This window comes from Cryptomeria japonica, chromosome 11 (assembly GCF_030272615.1).
Source record: "Cryptomeria japonica chromosome 11, Sugi_1.0, whole genome shotgun sequence".
Classification (NCBI taxonomy): domain Eukaryota; kingdom Viridiplantae; phylum Streptophyta; class Pinopsida; order Cupressales; family Cupressaceae; genus Cryptomeria; species Cryptomeria japonica.
In genome coordinates this window covers 657,176,777-657,203,517 of record NC_081415.1, presented here as the reverse complement: position 1 = coordinate 657,203,517, position 26,741 = coordinate 657,176,777, and the positions used below count along the sequence as shown (strand labels likewise).

At 35.2% G+C, this 26,741-nt stretch overlaps 1 protein-coding gene across 2 annotated transcripts; it reads left to right on the top strand.

Moving 5' to 3' along the window:
* Positions 1-8,798: 8,798 nt before the first annotated feature.
* LOC131065126 (uncharacterized) lies at positions 8,799-10,920 on the top strand. 2 transcript variants are annotated; one of them, XM_059213823.1, is made up of 2 exons: positions 8,799-8,986; positions 9,567-10,920. In XM_059213823.1, the coding sequence occupies exon 2, from the start codon at positions 9,634-9,636 to the stop codon at positions 10,846-10,848; it is 1,215 nt and encodes a 404-aa protein (XP_059069806.1). In that variant the 5' UTR covers positions 8,799-8,986; positions 9,567-9,633; the 3' UTR covers positions 10,849-10,920. The 2 variants fall into 2 exon arrangements, with proteins under 2 accessions (XP_059069806.1, XP_057855527.2); XM_057999544.2 differs by having other exon boundaries at positions 8,801-8,986; positions 9,289-10,920.
* Positions 10,921-26,741: the final 15,821 nt, after the last annotated feature.

Sequence of the window (26,741 nt, the reverse complement as noted above, 5' to 3'; positions counted from 1 at the left end):
TAAGTTTTTATTCATTAATTAATTCACAAAAAGGGAGGAAATTCAATTAGCCAATAAAATAAATATTTAATTGTGACACAAGACACAGGGTAAATGAATAAATTCATTTATCCTAAGAGAAATATTAGTAAAGGATTAATAATTAAAGAATTATTAGACCCTAAGAGAGAGACATAAATCAAGATGATGTCGTGAAATAATTAACATGATCGGGATAAGGATTTAATGATTGAATTGATTGATTGATATAATGATTGACAAATTAACTAAAATTTATTGAAATCAATGCTCAAGGTTGATCTTAATGATTGAAATGACAAGGACAATTGACGAAGCTAAATGATTGATGGAAAATCGATTGATGATTGATAAATGATAAACGATTGATAATGGTTGGTGTCATGACATTGAGAATTGATTGGAATTGATTAGGATTAAAAATGATGATTATATGAAATTGATAGCTAACCATGATCATGAAATGACAATTGAGATCGACATCGATAAGACCCAAATTGAAACGATTAAATAGGATTGAATAGGAAGAGAAAGCAGAAGAATGACACGATGTTGACAAATGATAAAGACCAAATGTGCAACATAGAGGAAGTATTAGTAAAATACAAAAACACTAAAATAAAGTCACGCGAACATGTTAAAGTATGACATCACAAGCGTTGACCATTTTTAGATGCCTACACTTGGGATTGCCACGTGTCCTCCTTGAGGACAAGTGTTGCATTTTCCCAATCATTTTCTCTCCTCCCTTCTCCTATTTAATCCCCCCTCATTTTCAATCAAATCATCCAATTTCTCACTACCATATCGATATCATGCGAAATTCTCTCCACTTTTATACATTCATAATGCCATAATGTAGAATTTCATCCATCATTGGCACATCCACATTGTCATAATGCCCAATTTCATCCTCATATCCTCTCATCCCATCCTTACATCTTGAATCAATTAGCATAATCACATCATGGAGCAATAGAGCACAAGCTACGTCAATGAGCTCACATCCGACCATGCGATAATCAAATCAAGAAGCTAAATAGTGTTTGCATATTATTGGTTTTTATGTCATTTATGCTATATTCATTTCTTTCTAACATCCCACCCTTGACGTGTTTGAGCTAATTGTGTTTGCTTGGTTGTCATCACAGGTATTTTAATCTTTCAGATTCAAGCATGATTTTCCCTATCACAATGGCATACAAGGGTTAGATTATTATAATATCAAAATCTGAAAACTATATGCAAATTTCAAATTAACTTGTGTTAGTATGGAATTCTTATGTAACTTGATTTAACCTCTTTATTACACTTAAACAATCCAATGTAACATGCTTAATACAACCACTTTAGATAAACTCAAAACAACAATAAAATGAAGATAACATCACCATGAGGTATTAGCAACAAATATGAACAAATCAACAAAATAAGAATACAAGAAACTCTAGATGATCATCTCACAACACAAGATTTATGTGAAGAAACTCTTTAAAAAACAACACAACCAAGAACAAAGGCCAATCATGTATTATCTTCAAAGGCAATATTACAATACAGTAATTTCCATTGTGCTCCTTCTATGTCTTCAATTTGATAGCAATTATGAATAGATTTTTTCTCACATCTCACACAAGAACATGCAAATAAAACTTTCTTACCTACTAATCTCGTCCACTTTTTTACCACCTTAAGCACCTCTTAATTAGTGTTTTCATCCCCTAAATGAGATGTTCAAGTTGGTTTCACATCTCAACAAACCCCCTTGGAAATCTATTAGCTTGCTTAACATAGGTGAATGTAGGTTGAAACCAAATTACTAGCCTACTCCATTTGGGCACCTAGCTTGTTGTTAGTTTCAAGGTGGTTAAATATGTTTAATAACTATCCCAAATTTGATATCAAGTACCAAAACAACCTCATGGGAAGTTGGGTACTCGAAACCATTGTAATAACTTAGATGCTTTACCTTGGTAAATAGTAACTTAGCTTCTAGTAATTTTTACTGGCCCCTAGTAAATAAAAATTACCACGACACTAGTAAATCTTAATAGTAAAAATAATTACCTCTATTAGTGAAACCTTCACCTCTTATAAGTGATTTATAAATAATAATATGAGTTATTAAATATATAAGATTTGTAAGGTTAATGACACTATAATCCTAATAATTAACATCCCACTCTTGAGAAACAAGGAAAATTGCACATCTACTTCAATGATAAAGAAGGAGGTGATTGATTCATCAAATTGGTTTCTCGCTTCCGTGTTAATATGGGTTACAATTAGAAACAATATTATGAAAACTAATCTCAAGAAAATTAACATAATTCACAATTGATCATTTGATCCTTCTTACATTATTAACCCATAAATTGTTCAAACTTTAACCAAGGCCTATGTTGTATACACCCTTCCACAATAGAAATTTCAATCTAGCCTATCTATAAAGAAAGGAAAGGAAAAAATGATTTTTGTTATTATGAACTACAAATTTCTACTCATACAAATAGAGGGTTCATCCTTGATGAATTTAAAGGAGATTTCTGGATATCATCCTTACACAACCCAATGTAAAAGTAGACTAAGATATAAATAAAAAACAATTTTTTTCTTATTTCAAGATTATACAACCAAAAGCTCACTCCTCCAAATGAAATGAAGTAGACTATTGAAGAGCATTCCTAAAAAAATCTAGCCAAATTAATGTTCCTTGTAGTTGTAAAAACTTGACTATTAAAAAATATATCTTAAAGATCTCAACAAATAATCTATGGTTCTAACATCCCAAGAAAGTCCAAATTTTTTTGGTATAACAACCATCTAATATTTCTAGAATCAAAATAAGGTTTGATATGATATGGTTGTAATAGCCATACAAGTAAATGAAAGGAATTCCACTATCTTTTTATTTGAAAATAAATAATTAAAATTATCTCTATTAGTGAGATAGTATTTAGGTAGTAATTGCAATATGTAATGGTTAATTCTTATAACAATTGTAAAACTATTTTCATAACATGTAAAGCTAGTTTCTTTTCTATCTCGTTTTCTTAAATCCACTTATCAACTCTCTATATTAAAGATTCATAATTTATGAGTAAGAGTAACTTATGTAGCAATAGAAACTTAAATAACATCTTTGTTATTCTAATTTATTCTTATAGAATATAAAATATTTTTTAATTTATACGATATCCATAAATTAAAACATAACTACAATAAATAATTACGCCAAAGACCGACCCTATTTGAAGTGAGTCAAGCTCATTTTAACATCAACAGTTGGAAATCATCTAAATAATATGCAAGGCGATTCAAAACTTTATAAACGTTGATTTCCCGATGCTCAGCTTTCATAAGATTTTGTAATATCTTTCCCCCCAAATTAGCCCATCTTATCTCACATTTGTGTGGAAATCATTTACCAGTCCAAATTTAAGAAAGAAATGGGTTCATTGACTGAGCCATAAAAATATAGAAATAACGTTATTATGTTTGCAACCGAAAAATATATAGGAATTAGATTTTTGATAAGATTATTTATATACTTAAATTATTAGTTTAAATGTAAAAAAAATATATCTTAAGATTAAATTGAGAAATAATATAAATAGTTAATTTAATATTATTTATAATATTTAATGAAATATTCAATGAATGAACAAAAATGGAATATTTACATATGAGTTAATTTTATAAGTTATTCAATAAACATTTAATAATATAGATAAATATCAATATATAAAATATTTATAAATTAATATAATTATTTTTAAAAAATTGTGAGATATATTTTAAAAATATATGTCCATTTTTAATCATTGTATTAATAATATCGTAGAATAATTATTTCATATAAATAAAATAATTGTTTAATATAATTCAAACATCAATACAAAAAATATATTATGAATAGACATATTAATTTTAATTTAAAACAATTTAGAATGTATTTTATTAGTATTTATTCTTGAATTTAATAAAAAACTAATACAAAAAATATATTATATATATATATATATTTAATTTTAATGCATAAAACTATCTAAATTTATTTATTTTAAAACTTATTTTGTTTTATAATTGATAATAATGATTTCATTTTATTTTATTTTTGTTTGCTCCAAAACTATTTTATGATGATAACAATGATTTTATTTTATTTACATTTTTTTACTCAGAAATTATTTTTATTTACTTCATAATTTTTTTAGGCTTTTTATTTATTCATTTTTTAGAAATATAATAATATAATAAATAGTTAGTTTAAACAATATATATGAAATAATTTTTTAGTTTTTTATTAAAAAAATATGTGAACTACAATCATATATTTCTCCCCAACTCTCCCACTCTAGCTCTATCCTTATCCCTTATCTATTTCTCCATCTCTACCACTATTTTCCTTTCTCATATCATATATCTCTATTTTTATCTATTTCTCTTCTCATATATCTATCTCTTCCTCTCCATCTCTCTCCTTTTCTCTCTCCCTCTCTCCATACCAATTTGTCTATATATAATTGTCTTTATCTCTCCACTTCTCCCCCTCTCTCTATATCTCCTTATATCTCTATATCATTATCACTTTAGATCATCATATATATATATTTCTTTCTATCTCTCCTTATCTATTTCCTCATATCTCTATATCATTATATCTCCCTCAACCTCTCTCTTTGACTCTATATTCATCTTTACCTCTATCTTCCTCTCCTCCTCTACCTCTAGACATTCCCATATCCTTCCCCTTCACCATATCCATCTCCATAAATTCTCTATCTTCATATTTACCTCTATCTTCTTCACCCCTCTCTCCCTCACTCTCCCCCCTCTATGTCTCCTTCTTTCTATCCTTTTATCTCCCTATCTCCCTATTGAAAACATAACATGAGCCTATTGGTAATGGACCCTAATTATCTTCCCTATTCTAGGGGTTTTTTAAGTCATGTTTGGATACTTGTAAGTGGATGCATAATTATTTTGAAGCTATCACTTCTCTATTGAGACCTCTATTCCACAAAAAACTTCATTTACTAAGCGACCTATTCATTAAACTTATGTATTGCATAAATGTATGCCAAAAAAACTAAAATATTGCAAAACTAACTTCCACACCTCTTTGACGTACCCATTGCACACCAAGATGCAATTGCTAGTTACATAATTCCACTTGTCACATAAATGAAGCATCCTTTTAATGTTAAAAATGATAACAAAAGATATTTTTAGACCTTCAAATTATATGTTAGTCAATCTTTATTTATATCTAACAACATAGAACTCACAAACTTTCCTCTCTCTTACACATGAAGAAATTGAACCTTGTCTCATTATTTAATTTAACTAATGATACAACTCTTTAATGACTTTGCCTTCGTATTAAATGATATTGCTTTTTAAATTAGATGATGTTACTAGTGATACAACCCTTTACGAGCCTTGCCTCATTAAATGATATTGCTCTTTAAATTGGATAAAACATTATTGTATCTAGTCTATATTAATCAAACGTTTGAATGAATATAACTAAAAATAAACAACAATTTAATCATTTCTTAATTTAATGATCAAACTTTCTTTAATTACTAAAAATCAATTGTTTTCTCTATCTTTAAAGATACCCTCAATGCAATGCCAATTCTTATAAAGACACATTAACAAACAATTCAACTTTTTAAACCAAACACTCTTGATTTTCTTTTTAGCTACTTGTAAATAATTTTCTTTCTTATAAATGCTTTATCCAATATTAACTAAAAAAGGGAGAAAAAAAAGTAGTCTTCCTTATTATAGCCTCTTGTGGAGGTGAGTCATTCCTCCAAAGGATCCTCCGCGACAAGGCTATGTGATTTATGTTTTGTTAATTTTCTTTTTTTTGTATAAAGTATTTTCAATTTTTTGGATAGCTTGACCATAATCTTAAAGTTCAATGTTGTGGTTTTTAAAATACAAATTTAGGTAGTATTGGTGATGTTCTAGTCAAAATATGGATAAATTAGGCTTTGATTATGGTTGGGGTTAGGGTTTGATTATGATTAGTTTGAAGTACAACTAGGATTTTATTTTGGTTAGGGTTTAATTATGATTGGATTAGGGTTCAAGTTGGAGGAAGGGTTTGACTGTAGGGTTAAAATTAAGTTTAGGGTTGGGTTTCGATTAGGTTTCAATTATGGTAAGATTAGGTTTAGGGTTAAAGTTAGGCTACAACTAGGGTTATTATTCTAGGATAATGTTTGTGGTAAAGATTGAGGTTCAATAGATTTAGTTTGATGATTAGGACTAGGGTTCAAATAGGATTAAGGTTATTACAACAATTAAATTAGGGTTAGATTTAGTGTTAGGATTCAAAAATGGTTTGGGTTTAAGGACAAAGCATGATGTTAGGGTCAAGGTTCTATAATAAAGTCTAGTTTCAAAGTTAAGGTCTAATTAGGGTTATGGATTACATTAGCATAAAGGTTCAATTATAGTTGGGGTTAAATTAGGTTTAGATTAGGGATAGCTTTAAGGATAGGCTGGGTTTAGGGTCAAGGTTACTATAGTGTTTGGGTTTACACTCAATATAGTCTTTAATTATGGTAAGGGTTAACTTTAGGGTTAAATTGTCATAATGGTTCAATTATGATTAGGGATGGAGTTCAATTAGGTGAGAATTAGGGTTATAATTCAATTACATTAGGGTTCGAGTTAAATTAGTATCAGAGTTCAATTAGGATTAGGGTTTGAGATAGATCAGGGTTAATATTATACTAGGATTAGGGTTCACTTATGATTAGTGTTAAATTAGGGTTAGGGTTAAGTTTTGTGCTATAGTTTGATTAGAATTACAACCCAACTATGTTTCTAGGGTTAATTTTAGGGATGTGGTCCAATTATGGTTACATTATGGTTTAAGTTGTAGTTAGGATTTTATTCTAGGATTAGTGTTAAATTTAGGTTTAGGTTAAACAATTATGGTAAGATTAGGTTTAGGGTTAAGGCTACACTACAATTATGGTTACTATTGTAGGATAATGCTTGGTGTAAGGGTTAGGGTTTAATTAGAATTAGTGTTAGGGTTAGGGATGTGGTTCAATTAGTCAAAGGGTTAGTATTACAATTCATTTAAGGTTAGGGTATATTTTTTAAATAGTCATTATTTTCTCTATGATGCATTGATATAATAGTTGTTAGGGTTACAATCAAATTTTAACACTAAACCTAGCCTTAATTAATTGAAATCTAACTGAATTGTAATACTAAAGAAAATTCTTATTTGGACCTAACCCAAAGAATATTTTTAGAACGGTAACCCTTATTATGACCTAACATCAACCCTAACCTAACCTTAATCCTGACCCTAATATAATCATAATTAAATCCTAAAAAATAGAAACCTTAAAATTAATCCTAATCATAATTAAACCCTATCTTGAATTTAAACCCTAACACTACCATAAACTTGTCCCTAAACCCAACCTAACCTTGATTATCTCCTTAGCCTAAACCTAATTGAAACCTAACCCTAATAAACGTTTACAAAAGTGTAAACCATGCTAACCCTTTTTGAACCATAACACTAACTCTAACCTTAATTTAATTGTAATACTAACCCTAATCCTAATTGAAGCCTAATCTAGTCATAATTGAACCTTAACCCTAATTGAACCCTAATTGTAATTAAAATATAGCCTAAAACCTAGCCCTAATGTAATTGAATAATAAACCTAATTCCAACCCTAATCGAATTATGATACTAACCCTAACTATAACTAAACCCTTACCATGTAATCAAACCCTAACCTTCATAATATCCATAATCTAGAGCTAATCAAATCCTAACCCTAACTAAATCTTTATGCTAACATACCATAACCCTAATTAAACCTTAACCCTAACATTGAACTATAGTTCAAACCCTAACCCTAACTCCAAGCTTTATCCTAGAATAACAACTTTCATTTCCATTAAAAGCCTATTATTCGATTACTCACAGATATGATTTTGGCAGTGTCTGGGCAACAAATTAGGATTTTATGGTTATGAAATAGATTGTATTCCTTCATGCTTTTTCATTTAGATCTTTTGCACTCAACAAGACTTGATCTCTGGTGGGAAGAATGCTTCTAAATGGAAAGCTTTTCATAATTATTTGAAGTAGACAATATGTAAAAATTAAATTTTAAACTAAGATATCTCTTGGCGTACTTTACCTATATTTCTCTAAAGATAGATATAATAGCTATGGTGCGGATTTTCATTAGGTGTGTATTTAGAGCTGGGACCCACCCACGATTGGGCATCCATGTGTTTTCAAGGGGGTTAACCTACACAAGCACTTTGATGGAACAAAATCCCCTCTCTTAATGTTAGTGGGTGTTGATTAGTTTGAGGTTTTGACATAGTGGTTGAATTGCTTGACATCAAAACATAAGTTTCAAGGTCGAGCCCTACAAAATGTGAAAACCCTCAATGGTTGCCTTACTTACATGGAAATCACACTTCGACTAGGATTGTAATGCCCCGTTTTTTTTTCCTTGCTAGGAAGTCCCGTTGTTTTTATTTCTAGGAAGGATTGTAATGTCCCGTTGTTTTTATTTCTAGGAAGGATTGTAATGTCCCGTTGTTTTTATTTCTAGGAAGGATTGTAATGCCCCGTTTTTGCCCCGTTTTTTCTTCTTTGCTAGGAAGTCCCGTTGTTTTTATTTCTAGGAAGGATTGTAATGTCCTGTTGTTTTTTTAATTGCTAGCCTTAAAAATAAATAATAAAAAATCTGACATACCGACCGACTTACTGTAACATTTTGTGATTAATAATCTAGTTTGAAAGGTGTAAAGTATCTGTGCACATTTACCGGGCATGCTGATTAATTCCCATTTAAATAAAAATCTGAGCTTTCCCATCTTTAATGGGCATAAAGATCACAGTTTAACAGGCTTCTATTCACAGCGGAAGGCATGCAGTCTACTGGAAACAACAAAGGTACTGTAAATTGTCTATGTAAATATTTTTTTCATAGTTCGACCAGCTAGTACATTTTATCATGTCGTTTTTTGAAATAAGTCGAGTTTTCAGAGGCAATAGGGATTGCATCCAGATGCGATATTGAATTTTCATATATTAAATTCAATTAAATTGATCCCTCTTTCTGGGGCAGTATAAATAAGAACGGGAAGAGGTTCTGGGGAATAAATTTGGATGTTCTGAAAGACCGGGATGCTTATCAATGTTTTATATGAAACAACAATGACGCTTTTCCAGTGACGTGTTGCCCTTTTCTGCAGTTTACTTTTTGTTTCATTCCATAGAACATGGATCATAGAGAATTACAGGATCCAGAAAACAGTAATAAAAATGTAAGAGACATTTCATCTGGACATGCCCGTCACATAAAACAGAGAAAAACATCCATTTTTTGGACAGGGGCTGTAGTTGCTCTTCTGCTGGCTTTGAGTTTTGGGTTTGCGTTCAAAGATTCATATAGGATTCAATTGCTGAAATTGGCTATCAGGGGGTTTTACTTTTCACCAAAGCAGATTTTATCTGATTTTGCTTTTAACAGGTTAGGGTTTTGGAAAAATGAAGAAAGACAACCTCAAGGGCAAGTATTTCCATATTGGGTGTTGTGGATGGCACCTATTCTGTCTGGGGGTGGGTATAGTTCGGAAGCTTGGTCTTATGTGGAAGCACTTGACGCAAGTAAGAGTGTACCTAGGTTAAGGATACTGCAACATGGGGATTTAGAAAATCTTGCATTTTGGACTGGTTTACCTGATGATATGAAGGCCCTTGCAATGAAATTGTATGGAGGGGATTTTCAATTGAATGAGACTGTTGTCATATGCCACAGCGAGCCTGGTGCATGGTATCCACCTCTGTTTGAAACAACCCCGTGTCCTCCCAATGGATACAATGAGCCTTTCCATGTTATCGGTCGAACCATGTTTGAAACAGACAGGGTTAGTGATGAGCATGTGAGGCGGTGTAATAAAATGGATTCAGTTTGGGTGCCTACTGATTTTCATGTTCAGACATTTATAAAGAGTGGGGTTGATTCATCCAAAGTTGTGAAGATAGTTCAGGCAGTGGATGTTGATTTCTTCAATCCTGAGAGGTGGAAACCGTTGCCATTGCCAGCTGATGGACGCCTGTTTGGTCCCAAGCATTCAAAAGAGGTCAAGTTCTTGCCCAAATCAGCTTTTGTCTTTATAAGTATCTTCAAATGGGAATGGCGGAAGGGCTGGGATGTTTTACTTAAAGCATACTTGCAGGAATTCTCTGCAGATGATAATGTTGTTTTATACATCTTGACAAAGCCATATCACAGTGACAGAGCCTTTGATGACAAGCTTAAAGACTTTGTCAAGAGCTCAGGTTTGCAAGAACCTTCTAGGGGTTGGGCAGCTGTTTATTTAAGCGATGCCCATGTACCTCAGCGGGAACTTCCTAGACTTTACAAAGCAGCTTCAGCATTTGTGCTGCCATCCAGAGGAGAAGGTTGGGGCCGGCCGCATGTTGAGGCAATGGCTATGTCTTTGCCTGTCATTGCCACAAATTGGTCGGGTCCAACAGAATACATGACAGATTATAACAGTTATCCATTGCCTTTGGATGGAATGAGTGAAGTCAAGGAGGGACCTTTTAAGGGGCATTTTTGGGCAGAACCCTCTTCTAGCCAGCTTAGGCTCATATTGCGACATGTTTTTTCTAGTCCAGTAGAGGCAAAGTTAAAGGGCATTCAAGCCCGGTTGGACATGGTATCAAAGTTTTCCCCTGCAGTTGTTGTGAAGCAAGTTCTCCATCAACTTTTGCAGATTCACAATTTAGATCAAGAAAGCACATAATGGCAGCTTTCACTGAGTGTATATGTATTTTTCATCATTTATTAAATACAAAATGAAATGAAAATTTCCTTTCAGGCTTCTATTCTCCTCGACTAGATTGCTTTGGTTCATATAATCAATGTATTTGTTTTGACAATAAATTTTCAGTCTTGTATTTCAATAGTATTGAATTTCCCATGCTTTTTATTTTTCTTCGAGGATTCTGGAATAAATTTAAGCTCGTGCTTTTGAAGGAGTTCATGGCTCCCGAATGCACTTCTGCGATGAGGATTTGCCTAATCATTGTCTATAAACTTTTTGGTTGACATTATGTGTGGTTTTTTATAATGGATTGATTTTTTATGATGCAGCACTGGCTATCAGTTAGAAAATTTCAAGCAAGTACTTTATCATCCAAATTATCTTCTTTTGTAACATTAATTTCATAACGCATGGTAGAAGCTCGATCCCTGGCAAGGGTGCCAGTCATAATCTTGTGGCAGCGGCTATTCTCCATCTGGAAGGCACCTATGGCCATCAAATACACAGGTACATCCATCCCATCACAGAAAATAAAAATATATTTGAAGTATGTTGAAATATATTTATTTTTTCTTTACATTGTTATGTTAATAAGTTGCAATTCGAACCTGTGACCTGCATTTTATTAGCATGCATCAACCAACTCTGTTGCATGCACAGCAGTAGTTTAAAAGTAGACAATATTTTGAGTTTGATCTTTTACCGTCCATGCATGGTATAGATACATGTATGATGGACATGCATGTATATTTGATAGATATATGCATTCTGTATGGTGAATAACTAGTGCCTAACCTTATCAGGTTTGTTGATTGTCTGATTTGATATTATTTTATATGAACTTAATGGTTATATTGATGTTGAGAACTGTTAAATGGTTTTAGTAACTTCACCAAAGACACAGGCAAAGTGTGGTTTTTGGATTTTCCCATTTTGTTTAAAATTCATCTAACACAATTGGAGGAGCATGTAGATGTCTGCTGTCCATATAGATGCTTCCAAGTGGATTCTTTCTAAAAGACTCTGGTTTATTTTTAAAGACTCTGGTTTATTTTAAAAGACTTACCAAAGTGTTGTTCAATTAGTTGAGCACAAGTGATGTGGGTGATGGTATGTTTCTTGATTATGCCATCCAGCAAGTTTCAAATCCTTGGAGGTATAAAAAGGGATGAGGCTGGGATCAAGTCTCAGGGAACTTCTTTGGAATGAATACCTCCTTTGGTCCTTGGCTTTCAGCCAAAAAAATTTCAGCCTAAGGTTCATGCTCCCATGTTAGATAGCTAAAACAAATTTGTGGATTTGATATAAAACCTCCAACAAAATAAAAAAGACAAGCATACAATGAAAAAATGATTTCCGATCCTGTTTATTGATTTTGCATCTTTACCTCATTGAAATTGTCATTAATTGGAGTGGGGAAACTTGATTGTATTTGATCTTTTATTAAGAAAACTTAAAAAAGCAAATGGATGCCAACAATCGATAAGGCCAATTATCAAAGTGAGCAAAAGTGCTTTATCTCCAAGCCTACCAAATTGTAGCAGCCTCATAAGGTCAAGGAAAGATGGAAGCATCCTGATATGAACTGTTTTTCTACGGCTATCCAGGTAATAGCATACTTACAGTTTATCCAAAGGCAGGAGGTTTAGCAAAATGAAGGTTTGAGGAATTTATCTAATTGCCTTGCATCAATACACATAGGAAGACCAAGGATATAGTGGTCCTACGGAAGGGGCAGTCCAGGAGTTTCTAAGCAGGTGATGTAGGGAAAAATTTAGGATCCTCTTCCTTGTAAAATAGTTTCATGCAAGATAATATTCTATCCCCTAATACAGTATTTCCGGAATTAAAATGAACATTGCAAGTAAATAGTTCAAGAAAAAATCTAGAAAAATACATATATTATATATAACCACCATGTTCTAGGAGGTTTCTTAAAAAATAATCAAGGGGTATTGTAAATCTCTAGGCACTCACCACTTTCCAATCCTCAATTTCTCCTTCTCAAAAAAGAGTTGCTCTGCATTTTAGGGAAAAACTCCATTTTATGCAGTTTCACAGTTCTCACATGTTGCATGGGACTGCCTGCAGCAAAAAAGTCTCTGTAGTAGCACCCTCCATTGGATCCCTTGTTGAGGAGTGAAACAAAACCCCTCCCTTTGTGTCCTTTGCTATGTCCTTTGGGAGGGTGTCGATGGCAGGACACCTAGATATTTTGCACTCTCTTGAAGGGAAGGTTGCCTAAAGCTATTAATGTTTGTATGGGTCCTTGAACTAGAGCGTAGGGATACTTGAGGGATTTTAAGGATTTAGAGAGTTTAAAAACTTTTATCTTTAGAACGTTCATTGTAACAAAGACAACAGATAAATGGCTATTGCAAAAGTAATGATTGCATTAGTATGACTAGTAATTATTCTTCCGTATGTCATAAATGCTAAATTGCTGGTTCTGCCATTTTTTTTTCCTGGGTTCGATATGTTTGCATACAGCTGTACATATATATATGCCAAAAAAATCTAAAAAATATACAGAATTCTAAATACATTTGATACTATGATACTGGTGCAGGAGCACCTGGGCTACCATCAAGCCTCTTTGAGGCAAATTTTGAATCTTTTGTGTTTTGAAGTATGACAGTTGTAATAAGGTCTTGAAAGGCAATATAAGATGTAATAAGGTCATTGAGACCAATGGTTTGTATGTTGAGTCCTAATGGGGGCCATGTTGGCACATATTGACAAAATTGGCTTAATGTGGGAAATATGTCTCAATAGGTCAAATATGATGTTTGATGATGTCTAAAGGTCTTTGTGGGTCTATTTGGACCTATTTGTGTCAGTGTTGAGTCATAGGTTGGGTTTAGGATTAAAGTTAGCCAAAGTTGTCAATATTGTCAAGAATTGTTCAATGCAACTTTTTCTGTTTAAAGGGGTGATTATGTGTTGGTTAGCAAGGAAAGATCAAATGTTGGTTATAACCGTTGGGGAAGGCATGAACAATTAAGTAAGCCTTTCCACTACCTGAGTAAAGGTTGATGTGTATTGGGGAAGAAGACAGTCAATAAAATCTCATTGTTTACTGCACTTTTCCTGAGAACTCCCACGTAACAGTCTGTTCAAACTCATTATTCACCATTAAAATGCATTGATCCACCCCTGGAGTTGATTGTGCATTGAAGGAGGGTGAATCTAGTTTAATTTGTCTTTTGTGGCATTTGATTTCATTAAGAATTTGAAGAGATATCTTATTTTTTGTAAAAACTGTCCAAAACCCTACCTAGGGTTGACAGTGAACAATAAAAATGTAAACTCTTTTGGTTTTCATTATCAGATCCCCAAAATGGGTGGAATCATGTATTTTAGTGTGCTCTTCCATTGTATATTGGTTGCAGGTCTCCATGATGCATTTTGCACGTGCCCATTGATGTCAAGGTGCAGATTTGACAGTGTACAGTCTGAAAACACAGAGTTTTCATGAAGATTTGAATGATATAAAGCAACAAAGGTTTGCAAGTGAGGAGAGGGATGTGTGTAGTGTGATAGGAACAAGGAAGGCAATTAATCCATGGGAGTTCATGACTGTCTTAAACCTTTGAGTTGGCTGTCACAGTTTGACAGTGTGTTGAAAATCACTGCATTTACATATTTAGAAGTGGATTTGGTGTTGGTTTGAGTGTCAAGGGGTGTGGTAGGGTGGATCCCCATCATCATAGTTTGTATTTGAAGGGTGGCAAGAGAAGAACAAACCATTCAAACACGACTATCCCTGTCTACTATATGACTGTCATAAAATATGTCAATACTGTCCTAATGAGCAGTGTACTAATTGTGAATGAAGAGTAACCATGTTGGGTTGGTTGGGTGGGTATAGAATCAAGAGTAGGAGTGTTGTGAAGTCCTTGAAGGGATCTCCAAGAGTATATGTGTGGTTGGAGTAGCCATTGTATGTTGGAATGGTGTTTGGAGTCCTAATTGGGTATGGTGTTGAGTGAGTGAGTAGTAGGGAGATTTGCGGTGTTTGAATGTTGGAGGGTTTGGATTTGGGTTCATACATGTTGGTGAGGGTTAATTGAACATGTTCCAATGAATGGATGAGGGCTAAGAAGCATGAGTAAGGTTTTGATGTATTGTACCTTGTGAGTACCAATAACCTTGTGAGGAGTCCTGTGGGGTTTTAGAGGGTTATCACCTTATTGTATAGGTGAGTTGGGAGAAAGATCTCCCCTATTGGTTGAGTTCCTTGGATGCTCTGCATCAGATACTGAATCAATGATCAAGGGCAGTGATAAAAATAAATGTCATATATCATTTTTGTCTAGGATGACTCAAATTAAAAACATTTAAAATAAATACAATCAAAATTTTGTATAATTGTCTTCAATCTTCATCTAAAGGATCTAGATCAAGGTCATTGTTTGCTTAAACATCATTTGAAACACAAACAAATAAATGCATAAAAACTCTTGTGCAAGATACTTATTTTATTATAAAATTAGTGTTTGAGTAGATGATGAAGCTCTAAACTTTTAGGGATGAAATGATCACTATATTTTTCCTCGGTGTGAAATATGAGCTCTATTGTAGCATCTTTAGATCTCTAAAAATATGAATGGGACAAAGAAAGGGCATGGGTATTTGGGATATTTCCATAATTAGTCCCCTAGGTAGCATATTTCAACTTCAGCTTAATCTTTGGAAATCTTAGGCATGTCATACCCTAGCATGATTATGTGAAATTTTGTCACAAGAGGTGATCAAAGTACCAATTGAACTCAAGGACTAATTTAATAGTTCTTTCAAATGTCTTTAGCATTTTACTCCCATTTGCTGCATTGTAGTCCATATGCAAAATAAAAGCATGTTTTGTAGCTAGTTTTAACATAATGTGGGTTCTACATGGTGTTAAGTTGGATGCTATTTATAACTTAATCAACAACTTTTTCCTCTTTCACTTTGTAGAAGCTAATTATGTAGATGTAGTCCTCAACAATTTTTTTTTTTTTTAAGGATAAGTGCTATTCTTGATAGGGATAGCTCCCTATATTGCTTTCAAAAAATGTTACATGGAAAACATACACACTATTGCTCTCCAAGCCACACACACCAAACACCCAACTTCCCTATAAACAAGCACACGCGTTTCCTTATGACCAAACCATCTACTTACCTATGACCAACACAACGACACAACAAATACGATGATCAATTACATGAGATAATGCAAGAGCTGTGACACCAATTCTCCGAGCCTGAACATGGAGCCCTAGGATTCCTCTGTTAGCCACCAGGCCCCCAATTAATTCTAAGCATCTCTCGTTCGACTCCAGAACATCCACCATGGGAGCTAGCATCGCCCCATAAATGAAGCCATTGCACCAATGCCTCTCCAAGTCGAGTGATACGCCTACCATCTCCAAGATTACAATATAAATGTCCTCCTCTGTGTTGAACAAATCCAAGCCATGTCTTTCAATCGACTCTTCACAATTCATACAGTTCATAGCAGCAAACAACGCCATATTGTTGCAATACCTAAAACCCTGCCTCTCTTATTTTTCTGTTACCATCTCACTATTGAATCCGCCCTCAATGTATTTGCTCAGATCAAGATGGAAGTCTTTAAATCGAGTTGGTTATCAAACAAATCTACCAAACTCTCTGTCCAATGCATTGCAATTTTGGTCTCAATCTTTACTACTTGATTACAATCTTCTCTTGTCGTCAGTTACATGACAAATTTCTCTTGCACCTCTGTATAGACAAGTCATCTGAAAAGATTGATTATTCTCATAAAATGTGGCTTAAGGACTCATTCCCTCCTATGTATAAAGCTTGCGAAACAAACACCTACTCCTACTACTTGCAGAGATAAGGAGAGTACTTCACCCTATTCCTTCACGGGGAGGAGCAAGCCTATCACTTTGGACAATCTTTTCAAGCGCCTCTGAAATATCTTGAGGGCTAATCATCTTAAAGGTCTCCTCGACTTTGACTCCCATATTGGCCAAAAAATCTGCCACCTTATTGCCTTCTTTGAGGGTGTGAACTAGGCCATATTCCCCGTGTTCTCAAAAAAGAGAAACCCAAGTTCACTTGCAATCTATCTATGAAATAGCCAACTTCATACAATGAAGAACTTCAAGACTTGGACAACATAACAAGGATTTGAATCCTTCTACTCTTCAGGCTCTGCAAAACCTAGGTGGGTGTACCTTTGATGCATTGACTCAGACCCATTACACGCATATGATAGCATCAATAAAAGCAGATAGATCTCATAAGGCTTAAACAACTAGGAGGCTACTGCAGATGGGCTAGATCTACATTGACATCTCAATTAAGTTGAAGCATGAGATAGGTGGAACAAACTAAAACTACAAACATAAAAGTAAATGGATATTTGATTTTAAAAATCTCTGAGAATCCTCAGAATCCGCAAGACCAGTGCCTAATCCAAGGGCATAGAGCCATACATCAAACTGTAAATGAAAACTTCCATTGCAAGTCCACCTTCATCATTAAATATCCTTGCATTAGTGCCTTACAAAAATGCATTACTCAGCGCATTCACAAAATCATCAAATCTTGAAAATATATCCCATTATCTATGATTGATTACAGAGTTTAAATTCTTCCTTGAAGAATGCCTGCAAACAATCACAACAATCTCCTTGAGATGACAAACTCCAACCTCCTTGAGGATTTAATTTGTAACAAAGAAATATACATTCAAAGATAACTTTGTGTGAATTTATGTTTGCCTTACATACATAAGAACCTGCAACAAAAACACCTACAACAAGAAGATATACTCCATTACTTGAAAAAAGACATTATATTACAAACTTGGAAAAACTCAGAATTGGAAACCAAGATTAAGGAGCCTTGCTCACAAAACTCTGGAACCCTTACAAAATGAGAAGACCTTAGAATAAGAAGGAAGAGAGAAGAATTCAAGATTTCATCTCTGACAATGGCAACTGCCAAATCTTTTGCATTAACTGCTCACACACTTGGCCTGTAGAAAATCATCTCTTTCTGACTGAAACATAAATTCTGAGATCCCGAGGTAACTGCCCCAAAAATATTTGCCGTGGGTTACACTTGACTACAGAAATGGATTCCTTGTTTTTAGAGCTTTCCATTGATATATAATACTTATATTGTTGGGCAAAAATAATCCCTCAGCCATCAATCTCTCAGATGAGCTCAGTCATTTAAATTTCCGCCTTTTCACTATAGTTTGAAACTAAATTTTAAACTTTTGAATTTCCCGCACAGATCTTTGCCACATGTCACCTCTGGATTGGCTCATGAGTCCCTCTGGATTCCACCTGTCCTGCCACCTAAGCACAACCGGACCCACCACTTCCTTGTCTCTTCCTTGTCTTCTTTTCTGAATTGCTCTCCTGTCGGGTCCCACCACTTGGTTGCCAAGTCGCAGGGGATAACGGGCGAGCTTCTTTCCATTGCGGTATAGTGACCGCCGTTAGATCTCTTCGCCCGACCGTCAGATCCGCCCAACTTGTTCAACCTTTAGCTCTTCGTCCATCCGTGCCATGTCACCTTAAGGCCTGCTCGCGGATCCACCTGGACCGCCATGTCGCCTTTGGTTCTGTTGGCTTGTTCGATATTATTCTTTCGGCCAAACTTCCTCCCTCGGCGAGCTGTTCACAAGTCTCATCGATACCTTTTGTTTTATTGGCGGGACTAGTTTTAATTTCTTCGACGTATCTTATGTCAATGGAACTGATGCTTTTGGTGAATCCTTTTAGAGATCCATCGATGCCAAGGTCTGTTCGATAAGTCACTCTTTGGTTTGTCTGTGCATCCAGCTGGCCACCACTTGGACCTGCCACTGGACTTGGGCCTACCTTGATTCTTCTTCTACGCTCTGCCACGTGGCACATCCTGATTGGCTCCGGGGGTCCATGTCCTGACACCTTAGCACGACCTCACTAACCGTTGGAATGAAGCTCTTCATAACTGTCTACCTTAACTGCTTGCAATAATTGTCGGCCATAGTTCACCGCTAGTGGTTTGTTGCCAAGTCGCGATGAGTATTTAGCGGGCATCTTTCTATCGCGGTATAGCGACCGCCGTTGGATCATTTGCGATCACCTTTGATATGCCCGACTTGCTCACTAGTTAAATATGCCCTTCTGCTACAAAATTTGGGCGCTTTGAGATGCGCGCAGAGGGCCCACCGGATCGCTGAGCGGCTCTTGTCAAAAGCCCGTAAGCTTTGACACTAAAGATATATGCGACTCTGCTTTTAAATATTAAAACTCCCCTCCCTGCGACCAATGTGGGATAAATGCTTTCCCCTAAAAGTTTGTTTCTTTTGTAACCCAATTTGGTGCCCAAGTAAAAAAATGCCTTACACAAGCCGATTGCATTTGCCCTAGAGTTTCTTTGGCCTTTCCCAATGGCCACGCCAAACTTCACGCAGGGGAGAGCTGGAAAAGGGGTGCGCGGAATTGGCATTAAGCCTGGAGAGTGCGTTTGTTTGAAGTGGGCCTCTCAAAATATCAAAATTTTATGAGTCCCAACACCCCGATTTTTTCTAACAGTCAATTAATTTTGGGAAGCCACCTATATAGCTTCCAATTGATGAACTTCCGCTTTATCACCCCATTAATGACAATTTGTGAATCCCCTTTTATGATTACTTTCGAAAGACCTTTGTCTGCACATAATTCCAATCCTACTTCCAATGCTCTAATTTCTGCTTCATTGTTGGTACTCTCTTCGAGATTACCATAGACTCATTGTAAGAAGCACCCTTTCTCATTCCTTAGGACAACCCCAAACCCAGCCTTTCCAGGATTGCCTTTACTAGCACCATCAAAATTGAGTTTGATCCATCATTTTTCTAGCGCCTTACATCTAACCTTCTTCCTGTCCACCTTCTTGACCTTCATCTGCACCTATCGTGTCTCTTTGAATGACCATTTGGTTTCCATCCCCTTGTCCCAATTTGTATATCTTCTAACTTTTTTTTTCTTTAGATTACAGCTAACTACTTCCTCTATGTGTTCTTTAATCTTGAGTATTAATTTGTCATTGGGTAGGTTGCATCCCTTGAAAATTCTTCGATTCCTTTCTTTCCACACATGCCAGACTAGCAAAGCCGGGCCTACTAGCCAAACATCCCCCCACCTGGAATTAAACCAATTAGGCCATGAATTGAGGAAGTCCTTCATCTCTTCGTTCCTAACAATTTTGAGTTCAACCATATCGAACAACCATTCACATCATGAACTCGCCAATGGGTAGGTGTACAACTGATGGTTAACTGATTCCTCATCCCGCATACACATGACACACCAACTTGGTTCGACGATACTTATTGTTTTTAGCCTATTCCCCTTCAACACTCTGTCGTGCAAAGCAATCCATAAGTAAGCACTTGCTTTGGGTAAATGTCTCCTATGCCAACACAATCTGTACGACCAACATGAGCTTCTCGATCAGCTTCTTTGAACTTCATATCCCCATTTAACTTTGTAGTCTCTTGATTTAGAGGCACACCACGAGAGTGAATCCTCTGCCATTGTGTAGAAAACCGGTCTTTGTTTCAATAAGGAATCCAGTTTGGCACAAAGCTCTATACTTCCTATATTTATATTCTTCCACCTAACTCTATCTCCCTCCTGACCAAGCCCATCCATGTAATTGGTTACCTTTTCCGCTACACTCTTCTGGATTTGCGATACCCAATTATGATCTTTGAAGTAGTCTATCAAGGGTCTTTCAACCCCCCATGAATCATACCAAAAATTGGCTTTTCTTCCATTCCCAATCTGCTAGGATTAGTGGTCAGTGATGAGATTTCTACATTCCCATAGAAAATTCCATACTGTTGAGCCTTTCTCAACATTCACCACCATAAAGATTATGTTTGCATCCTCAAAATCCAAGTATTTACATCTCATAACTCTGCACCACAGTCTCTCTCGATGTTTGTACATCGTCCAAGATAATTTGGCTCCTAGAGCCATATTTTGAAGTCCCATTTTCCTAAGCCCCGCTCCTCCTTCCTCCTTTGAGAGGCAAGCAATATCCGAATTGATAAGAGGGATTTTCCTCTCATCCTTTGCTCCTTCCCATATGAATTTCTTTAGCAATCCATCAAGCTTGTTGCAGGCATTGCTCGTCATCTTGAAACAAGTCATGTTGTAAATTGGTATTGCTGATAGAACTGACCTAATCATCTGAATCCTACATGCTTGGGAAAGCCATCTGTTCTTCCACAAAACAGTTTTAGCTTTGCACTTATTGATCACTTCCTCCCAAATTTGAGTTTGCCTTGCTTCCGCATTAATGGGAATGCCCAGATACTTAAGTGGAAATAATCCGATCTGGAATTGCAATTTATTTGCAATCTTGGCTTGAAGCTGTCTGTTTGTGTTTAGGAAGTAAATCTGTGATTTCTCCTTATTCATAAATTGACCAGAGGCGGCCGTATATTCTTCTAGCGTGTCCTTAATGGCTATCGCCTCCTTCATCGACGCCACTCCAAAGAGGAGTGTATCATCTGCAAATTGAGAGTGAGTGATAGGCTCAATTTTAGGGTGGACTCTAATGCCCCTCCACAGACCCATCTTGTTGCGATTTTTTATGTTGTTACTCAAGACTTCAGCTACCAGCACTAAAAGAAAAGGGGACAAAGGATCGCCTTGTCTCAAACCATTAGTAGCCACAAAAAATCCACAAACCGAACCATTCACCAATAGAGAAAAGTTTACAGTAGAAATACAAAACTTGATGCATTCTATCCACTTATTGTGAAAACCCTTAGAATGGTCCCTACTATTTTTGTAATTCTTACTAGTATTTTCTCTCGAGATAAGGAATGTTGTATGTCTAACCTATAGACTAGCAAAGTTTATATATGGGTCAAGTTTCCTAGTTGCCTTTGCCTTGTTGACCATTTATCAACTATATTTCCTTCGCTCGTAAGAGGATGAGTTGTGTAGATTGTGATAAAAAATTTACTCAACTTAATTATAATGTCAAGTTTGCATGGAGATAGATCTCTCCCAAGACTTATAGGAAACTCTTGATATATTTAGTATAGAATACAACCATTTGTTAGACCAAATAGGTGAGTACATTCAATGTGTCTATATAGTGAGAATATAACCTTACATGGGACTATCCAATAAATTTTCCATTTACTTTTCAAAGGAACAATCATATATAAGGTTGATTACCAATTTAAGAACATAATCCATGATTTCTATTAATTAAACTTTGAACTATTTATATAAACATGCATTTAAAATATATATACAAACAAATATAGATTATTATATACATATACATATCTATTTATCTATCTAAATAATATAGAGAAACTTGTATGCATATTGAAAATGATTTATACTTTAAAATTATTTATAAATAAATCTATGAACAACCATTTGGATTAATTAAATGTATATACATATGTGGCTACGAGTATATAATTTCTTCCATACATTTAAATTAATGATTGTACATAGAAGTCTAACATATTAAAACAATCATGCATAGTAAAATATGTGAGGAGATTAAGGTCTAAAAATCAAAGTATGGCTGAAAAATTATGCATGAACAACGATAAACTCACTGACGAACTCATTATATATATGGTATTTGGTTATGTCTCATATTATCCTTGTTGTCTACCTTGATGACTCTTTAAAATTATGCGAGACAACATTGTATAGGTTTGATAACTTTTCCAACACAATGCTTTTAAGTAGCAAAACAAGGGTGTTGGCCCTTTATACAATAGCTCGTAGGTGGCAAAAGAAAGACTACACAACAAGGGTACAAACCCAAAACAAAACAAGGTTGGGCAAGCCAATAATAGCAAGCCAGAAGTCTACTGTTAGAACCCTGTCAAACCAACAACAACCCAGAACCCAACTCAAAAGTGGGGAGAAACACCTAAAACTTGACACAAAGGGATTTGGGGAGAGGGGAGGACTTCCCCTTCCACCTGCAACAAACAAAAGTCCAAGGAATACTACTATTAGGGACATCAAAAATAGAATCAAGCGTGGGGTCCCTGCAGAGTTTCTATCTGCGACAACAACAGACTGTTGTAATCAACATCCGAAGCAAAATCACTAGGAGCAAAACGATGTTGTCGAACGAGAGTAGCAGGTGAAGGAGCCTCAAGGATAGAAAAGGCCACATCAGTAGTAATGAGAGGATCAACAAGAGTTTCAACAACAGTAAGAGGCACAAATTCATCTCGGGAGGAGACATCCTCCTCTTGAGAGGAGTCATCAGAATCCATATCAGAGGCATTGACGGTCAACTGATCAGTAGTAGCATCCTTCCACCAAGTACCAACACCTTTGTGATGAGAGTGGGAACAATCTGAAGCTAAGTGACCTGTTAAGAAGCATCTCCAATAGCGAAAAAGGAGGCCCTCATAATCCAATGATTGAGTTCATGGTCTATCCCCAACCATAAGAATCACATCCCCAGTGAGAGGCGTAGAGATGTCAATATTGACTAAAATGCGGGCAAAGGTAGAATTGCCCATGGAAGACGTGGAATCATCAACCTTAAAAAATTGACCAATAGAGTTACCAATGGCCTCGTAACAAGAGTGCTCCTAGAAATGAAGGGGAAGATTAGGAAGGCGAACCCATATCAAACACACATGAAGTTATTCAGTAAGGGGGTTAAAGGAAGTTGTCTAGGGTTATGCATTACTATTATACCACATATATACTTACGTATGCACATGCATATTAGAACATCAATGATTTATGTATGCAAATGTAGCATCATAAAGTGTATCCCTATACAATTTCATCCTTACCTAGGCCTCACTTCTACATTTTGGCCTTCAGTGCCCTGCCCCTGCTCACACAAACCCAAAATTAGCCCCTGCCAAGTTCAGATTTCAAGCATTAATGATGGCATCCATGATCAAGACATTACTTTCTACATGATGTCATTAGCATTTGTATGAAGACTTCAAAGCAAGATTCATCAAGGTATCAAGTTTTAATTCAAACATTTCAATTCAAATCTAGCCTTACCCTCAAAAGGTGAGCTTTCCAATCTAGTCAATTCCCTTACAAGTTCAATTTCAATTTCATTCAAAGGGTTAATTCCAAACTCAGGGTTTGACAGAGGCAAACCCCTATTGAGAACACCATTTTCCTTCTTTTTTTGTGTAGGCAACATATCTAGAAGCTACAAACGAAGAATCTAACAAAGAATACAACAACGATCATATTTAACTTTTGCAAGAGCGAAAAGTGGAGGGCTGGGTTGCCCCGAGCATCTCGTTCTCGCGAATTTCTAACGAACTTTTGGATACACATTCTTAGAGAAATTCTGATTTCAAAAGTTTCCTATTCATCTGCATGTGATAGCTAGAGGAATGGGTCACCCCAAGCATCCTAATCTTGTACTTTTGGTCTGAGTTTTTAGACATAGTTGCCTCTCTGTTCCTCCTTCTCAAATCTAGCTCCGTGTCTACATGCCACATCTGTAGCTTGTTGTTAATGTTATTTTATGTCAATTTTCTATCATTTTCCCTAAATCTAGCATTTAGATTCAATAATACACATTCGACCTCAAATTTCCCAAAAAAGGGGGTGGTGAATTTTGATCTACATTCAGTTCATTTAATACTTGAAGAGGAGGTTGGATCAATGTAATGTTTTATGTGAAAATAAGTGGATTTCCTAGTTTAAATAGCTAAATTTGTGAAACCCTATTTTCCACTATTACAACAAAAAAACCAAATTCATTCCAAATTCAAGTCATAGAGTATGATTGGCATTTTGTCAAACACTTATCTTTCAATACTTAACATAGACAATAATTTTATAACTAAAATTTAGATCACAAGACATGATTGACATTTTGTCAAACACTTATTTTTGAATACTTAACATAGGCTATAATTTTATAATTGAAAATCCATGGATAGGGAATTATAATTCCTCCCCACCTAGTCTCGTGTGTGGTATTGGTAGGGGGGCTAAAGGGTTAGATCACAAGACATGATTGGCATTTTTGTCAAACATTTATGATGCAATAACCAACATGAGAGAGAGAGAGAGAGAGAGAGAGAGAGAGAGAGAGAGAGAGAGAGAGAGAGAGACCTTACAAAACAAGCTCCTAAGACTTGTGTTGTACCACCCAAAATCCTTCCTAGGTACAAACCATGAATGTCAAAACAACATACCTCCAAAATATGCTTTCAAACTTCCCAAAAACCCATACTAAACTTTTTCAAAGACAACAAATGATCTATATATTTTTTTACACCTATCATGCCCTCATGGGTTTCATGACATAAAAAACAACAACATTTTTTCTTCAACACTCACACCTCTCCCCACTACTCTACAAAAACCAATAATGGTTGCACAACAAGATTCTTGCAATGGGGTTAGCTGTACTAGCCACCACAACTCCCTTAAAATTTCCAAAGCCCAACTAAATAGGTTAACCACTTTTGTTTTATTTTTATTTCTTCTTTCTCTTATTAGTGCCTAGTAAATGCATATACCATCTTATGCATATGGTAATACATGCAAACAACCATATTGTGAAAATTTAAACTAAATATTGGTAATATGAAGATTATGTAGGTAGGAGTAATTCAAAATTGAATAGATGTGTTTGTATTAAGAGTTATAGTAAAATGTAATGTCCCTATTTTTAAATAGGATTTAATAATAAATAATAATAATAAAATAAAACATAAACTAACTAAAATATAATTAAACTAATGAATGGTCAGAAGGAAAGGAATGAAGAGTTGTGACACTCTCAAAAATGGGATATAAGAGGGATAAGAGATCATTTGAAATGGGATAAGGAGGGAAGAAATGAAGGAAGCATGTGAATCAAGAAGGATTAATGGAAGAAGAAAGGAATGAGAAGTAGATAAGGAAGTGATTCTTCCAAAGGGAAAGAATTATGAAGGGTTGTACTATTTTCAAAAGGTGGAAATTGTTATAGGTTGCATCTCTTGCCAATGGGCAAGCATGATGAAAAGATGTGACCTTTCCCTCACATGAGAATATATAAAGGAAAGACATTTCATTTGAGGAAGAGAGGAAGGGAGGTCAATTTGGAGAATAATATATTATTCTCAAAGGCAACGATGAAAAGTGGTGACTCGATTCTTTATGAAAGGAGGTGCCTCAATTCCTGTGAAGGGTGGTGACTCTTACCCCAATAGTGTTGGATATTGTTGCTGCTACGATATGTTGTCATTGATGTCAATATATTCATGTATTTTGTTGTTACAGAGAGTTGTCTTGTGATCCAGTGTTTGCAGTGAGTTGATTTGGTTGGTTTATCTATTTGATATGTTGAATCAACTAGAGATACTTCATTCTTTATTGATTCTATGATGCTATGTGGTGATTTGATCGAGTTGTGGATTTTGGTATGGAAATTGGTTTTCAGTGTTGCAGTGTTTTAGTGTTTGATCCATTGGGCTCTAGTATGATCATATCTTGTGTTTCGGATTTGGGAAATTTTTTGGGATGTTCGTGTGCATCTTCATTTCAGAGGGTTCGTGATTTGATGCTCCACAAGCTATCTTTCTTGTCTGAGTTGCTACTAATAAGTCTTCTTGAAGTGTTAGTGTGTTGATCGATGAAGATTTGATTAAGTGGTGTTGGTGTAGCTATTGTGGATGGTTCTAACGTGTTTGTTGGTGTTTCCTAATCATGTCCTATTTGTTTTGGTGGTCCACATTGATCATTGTGTGTGTTGTTGAAGATCTTATGGGTCTAGTGATATTCTTCATGTTATGCGGTATTTTCGGTGGTGTAACGTGCTGCAATTGATCTTGACGAGATTTTTGATGATGTTGTGTGTTCGAGGAG

Bases quoted from the DNA above. Each gene is read 5' to 3' on its own strand.
- LOC131065126 (XM_057999544.2), top strand. From the start codon at position 9,316: ATGGATCATAGAGAATTACAGGATCCAGAAAACAGTAATAAAAATGTA.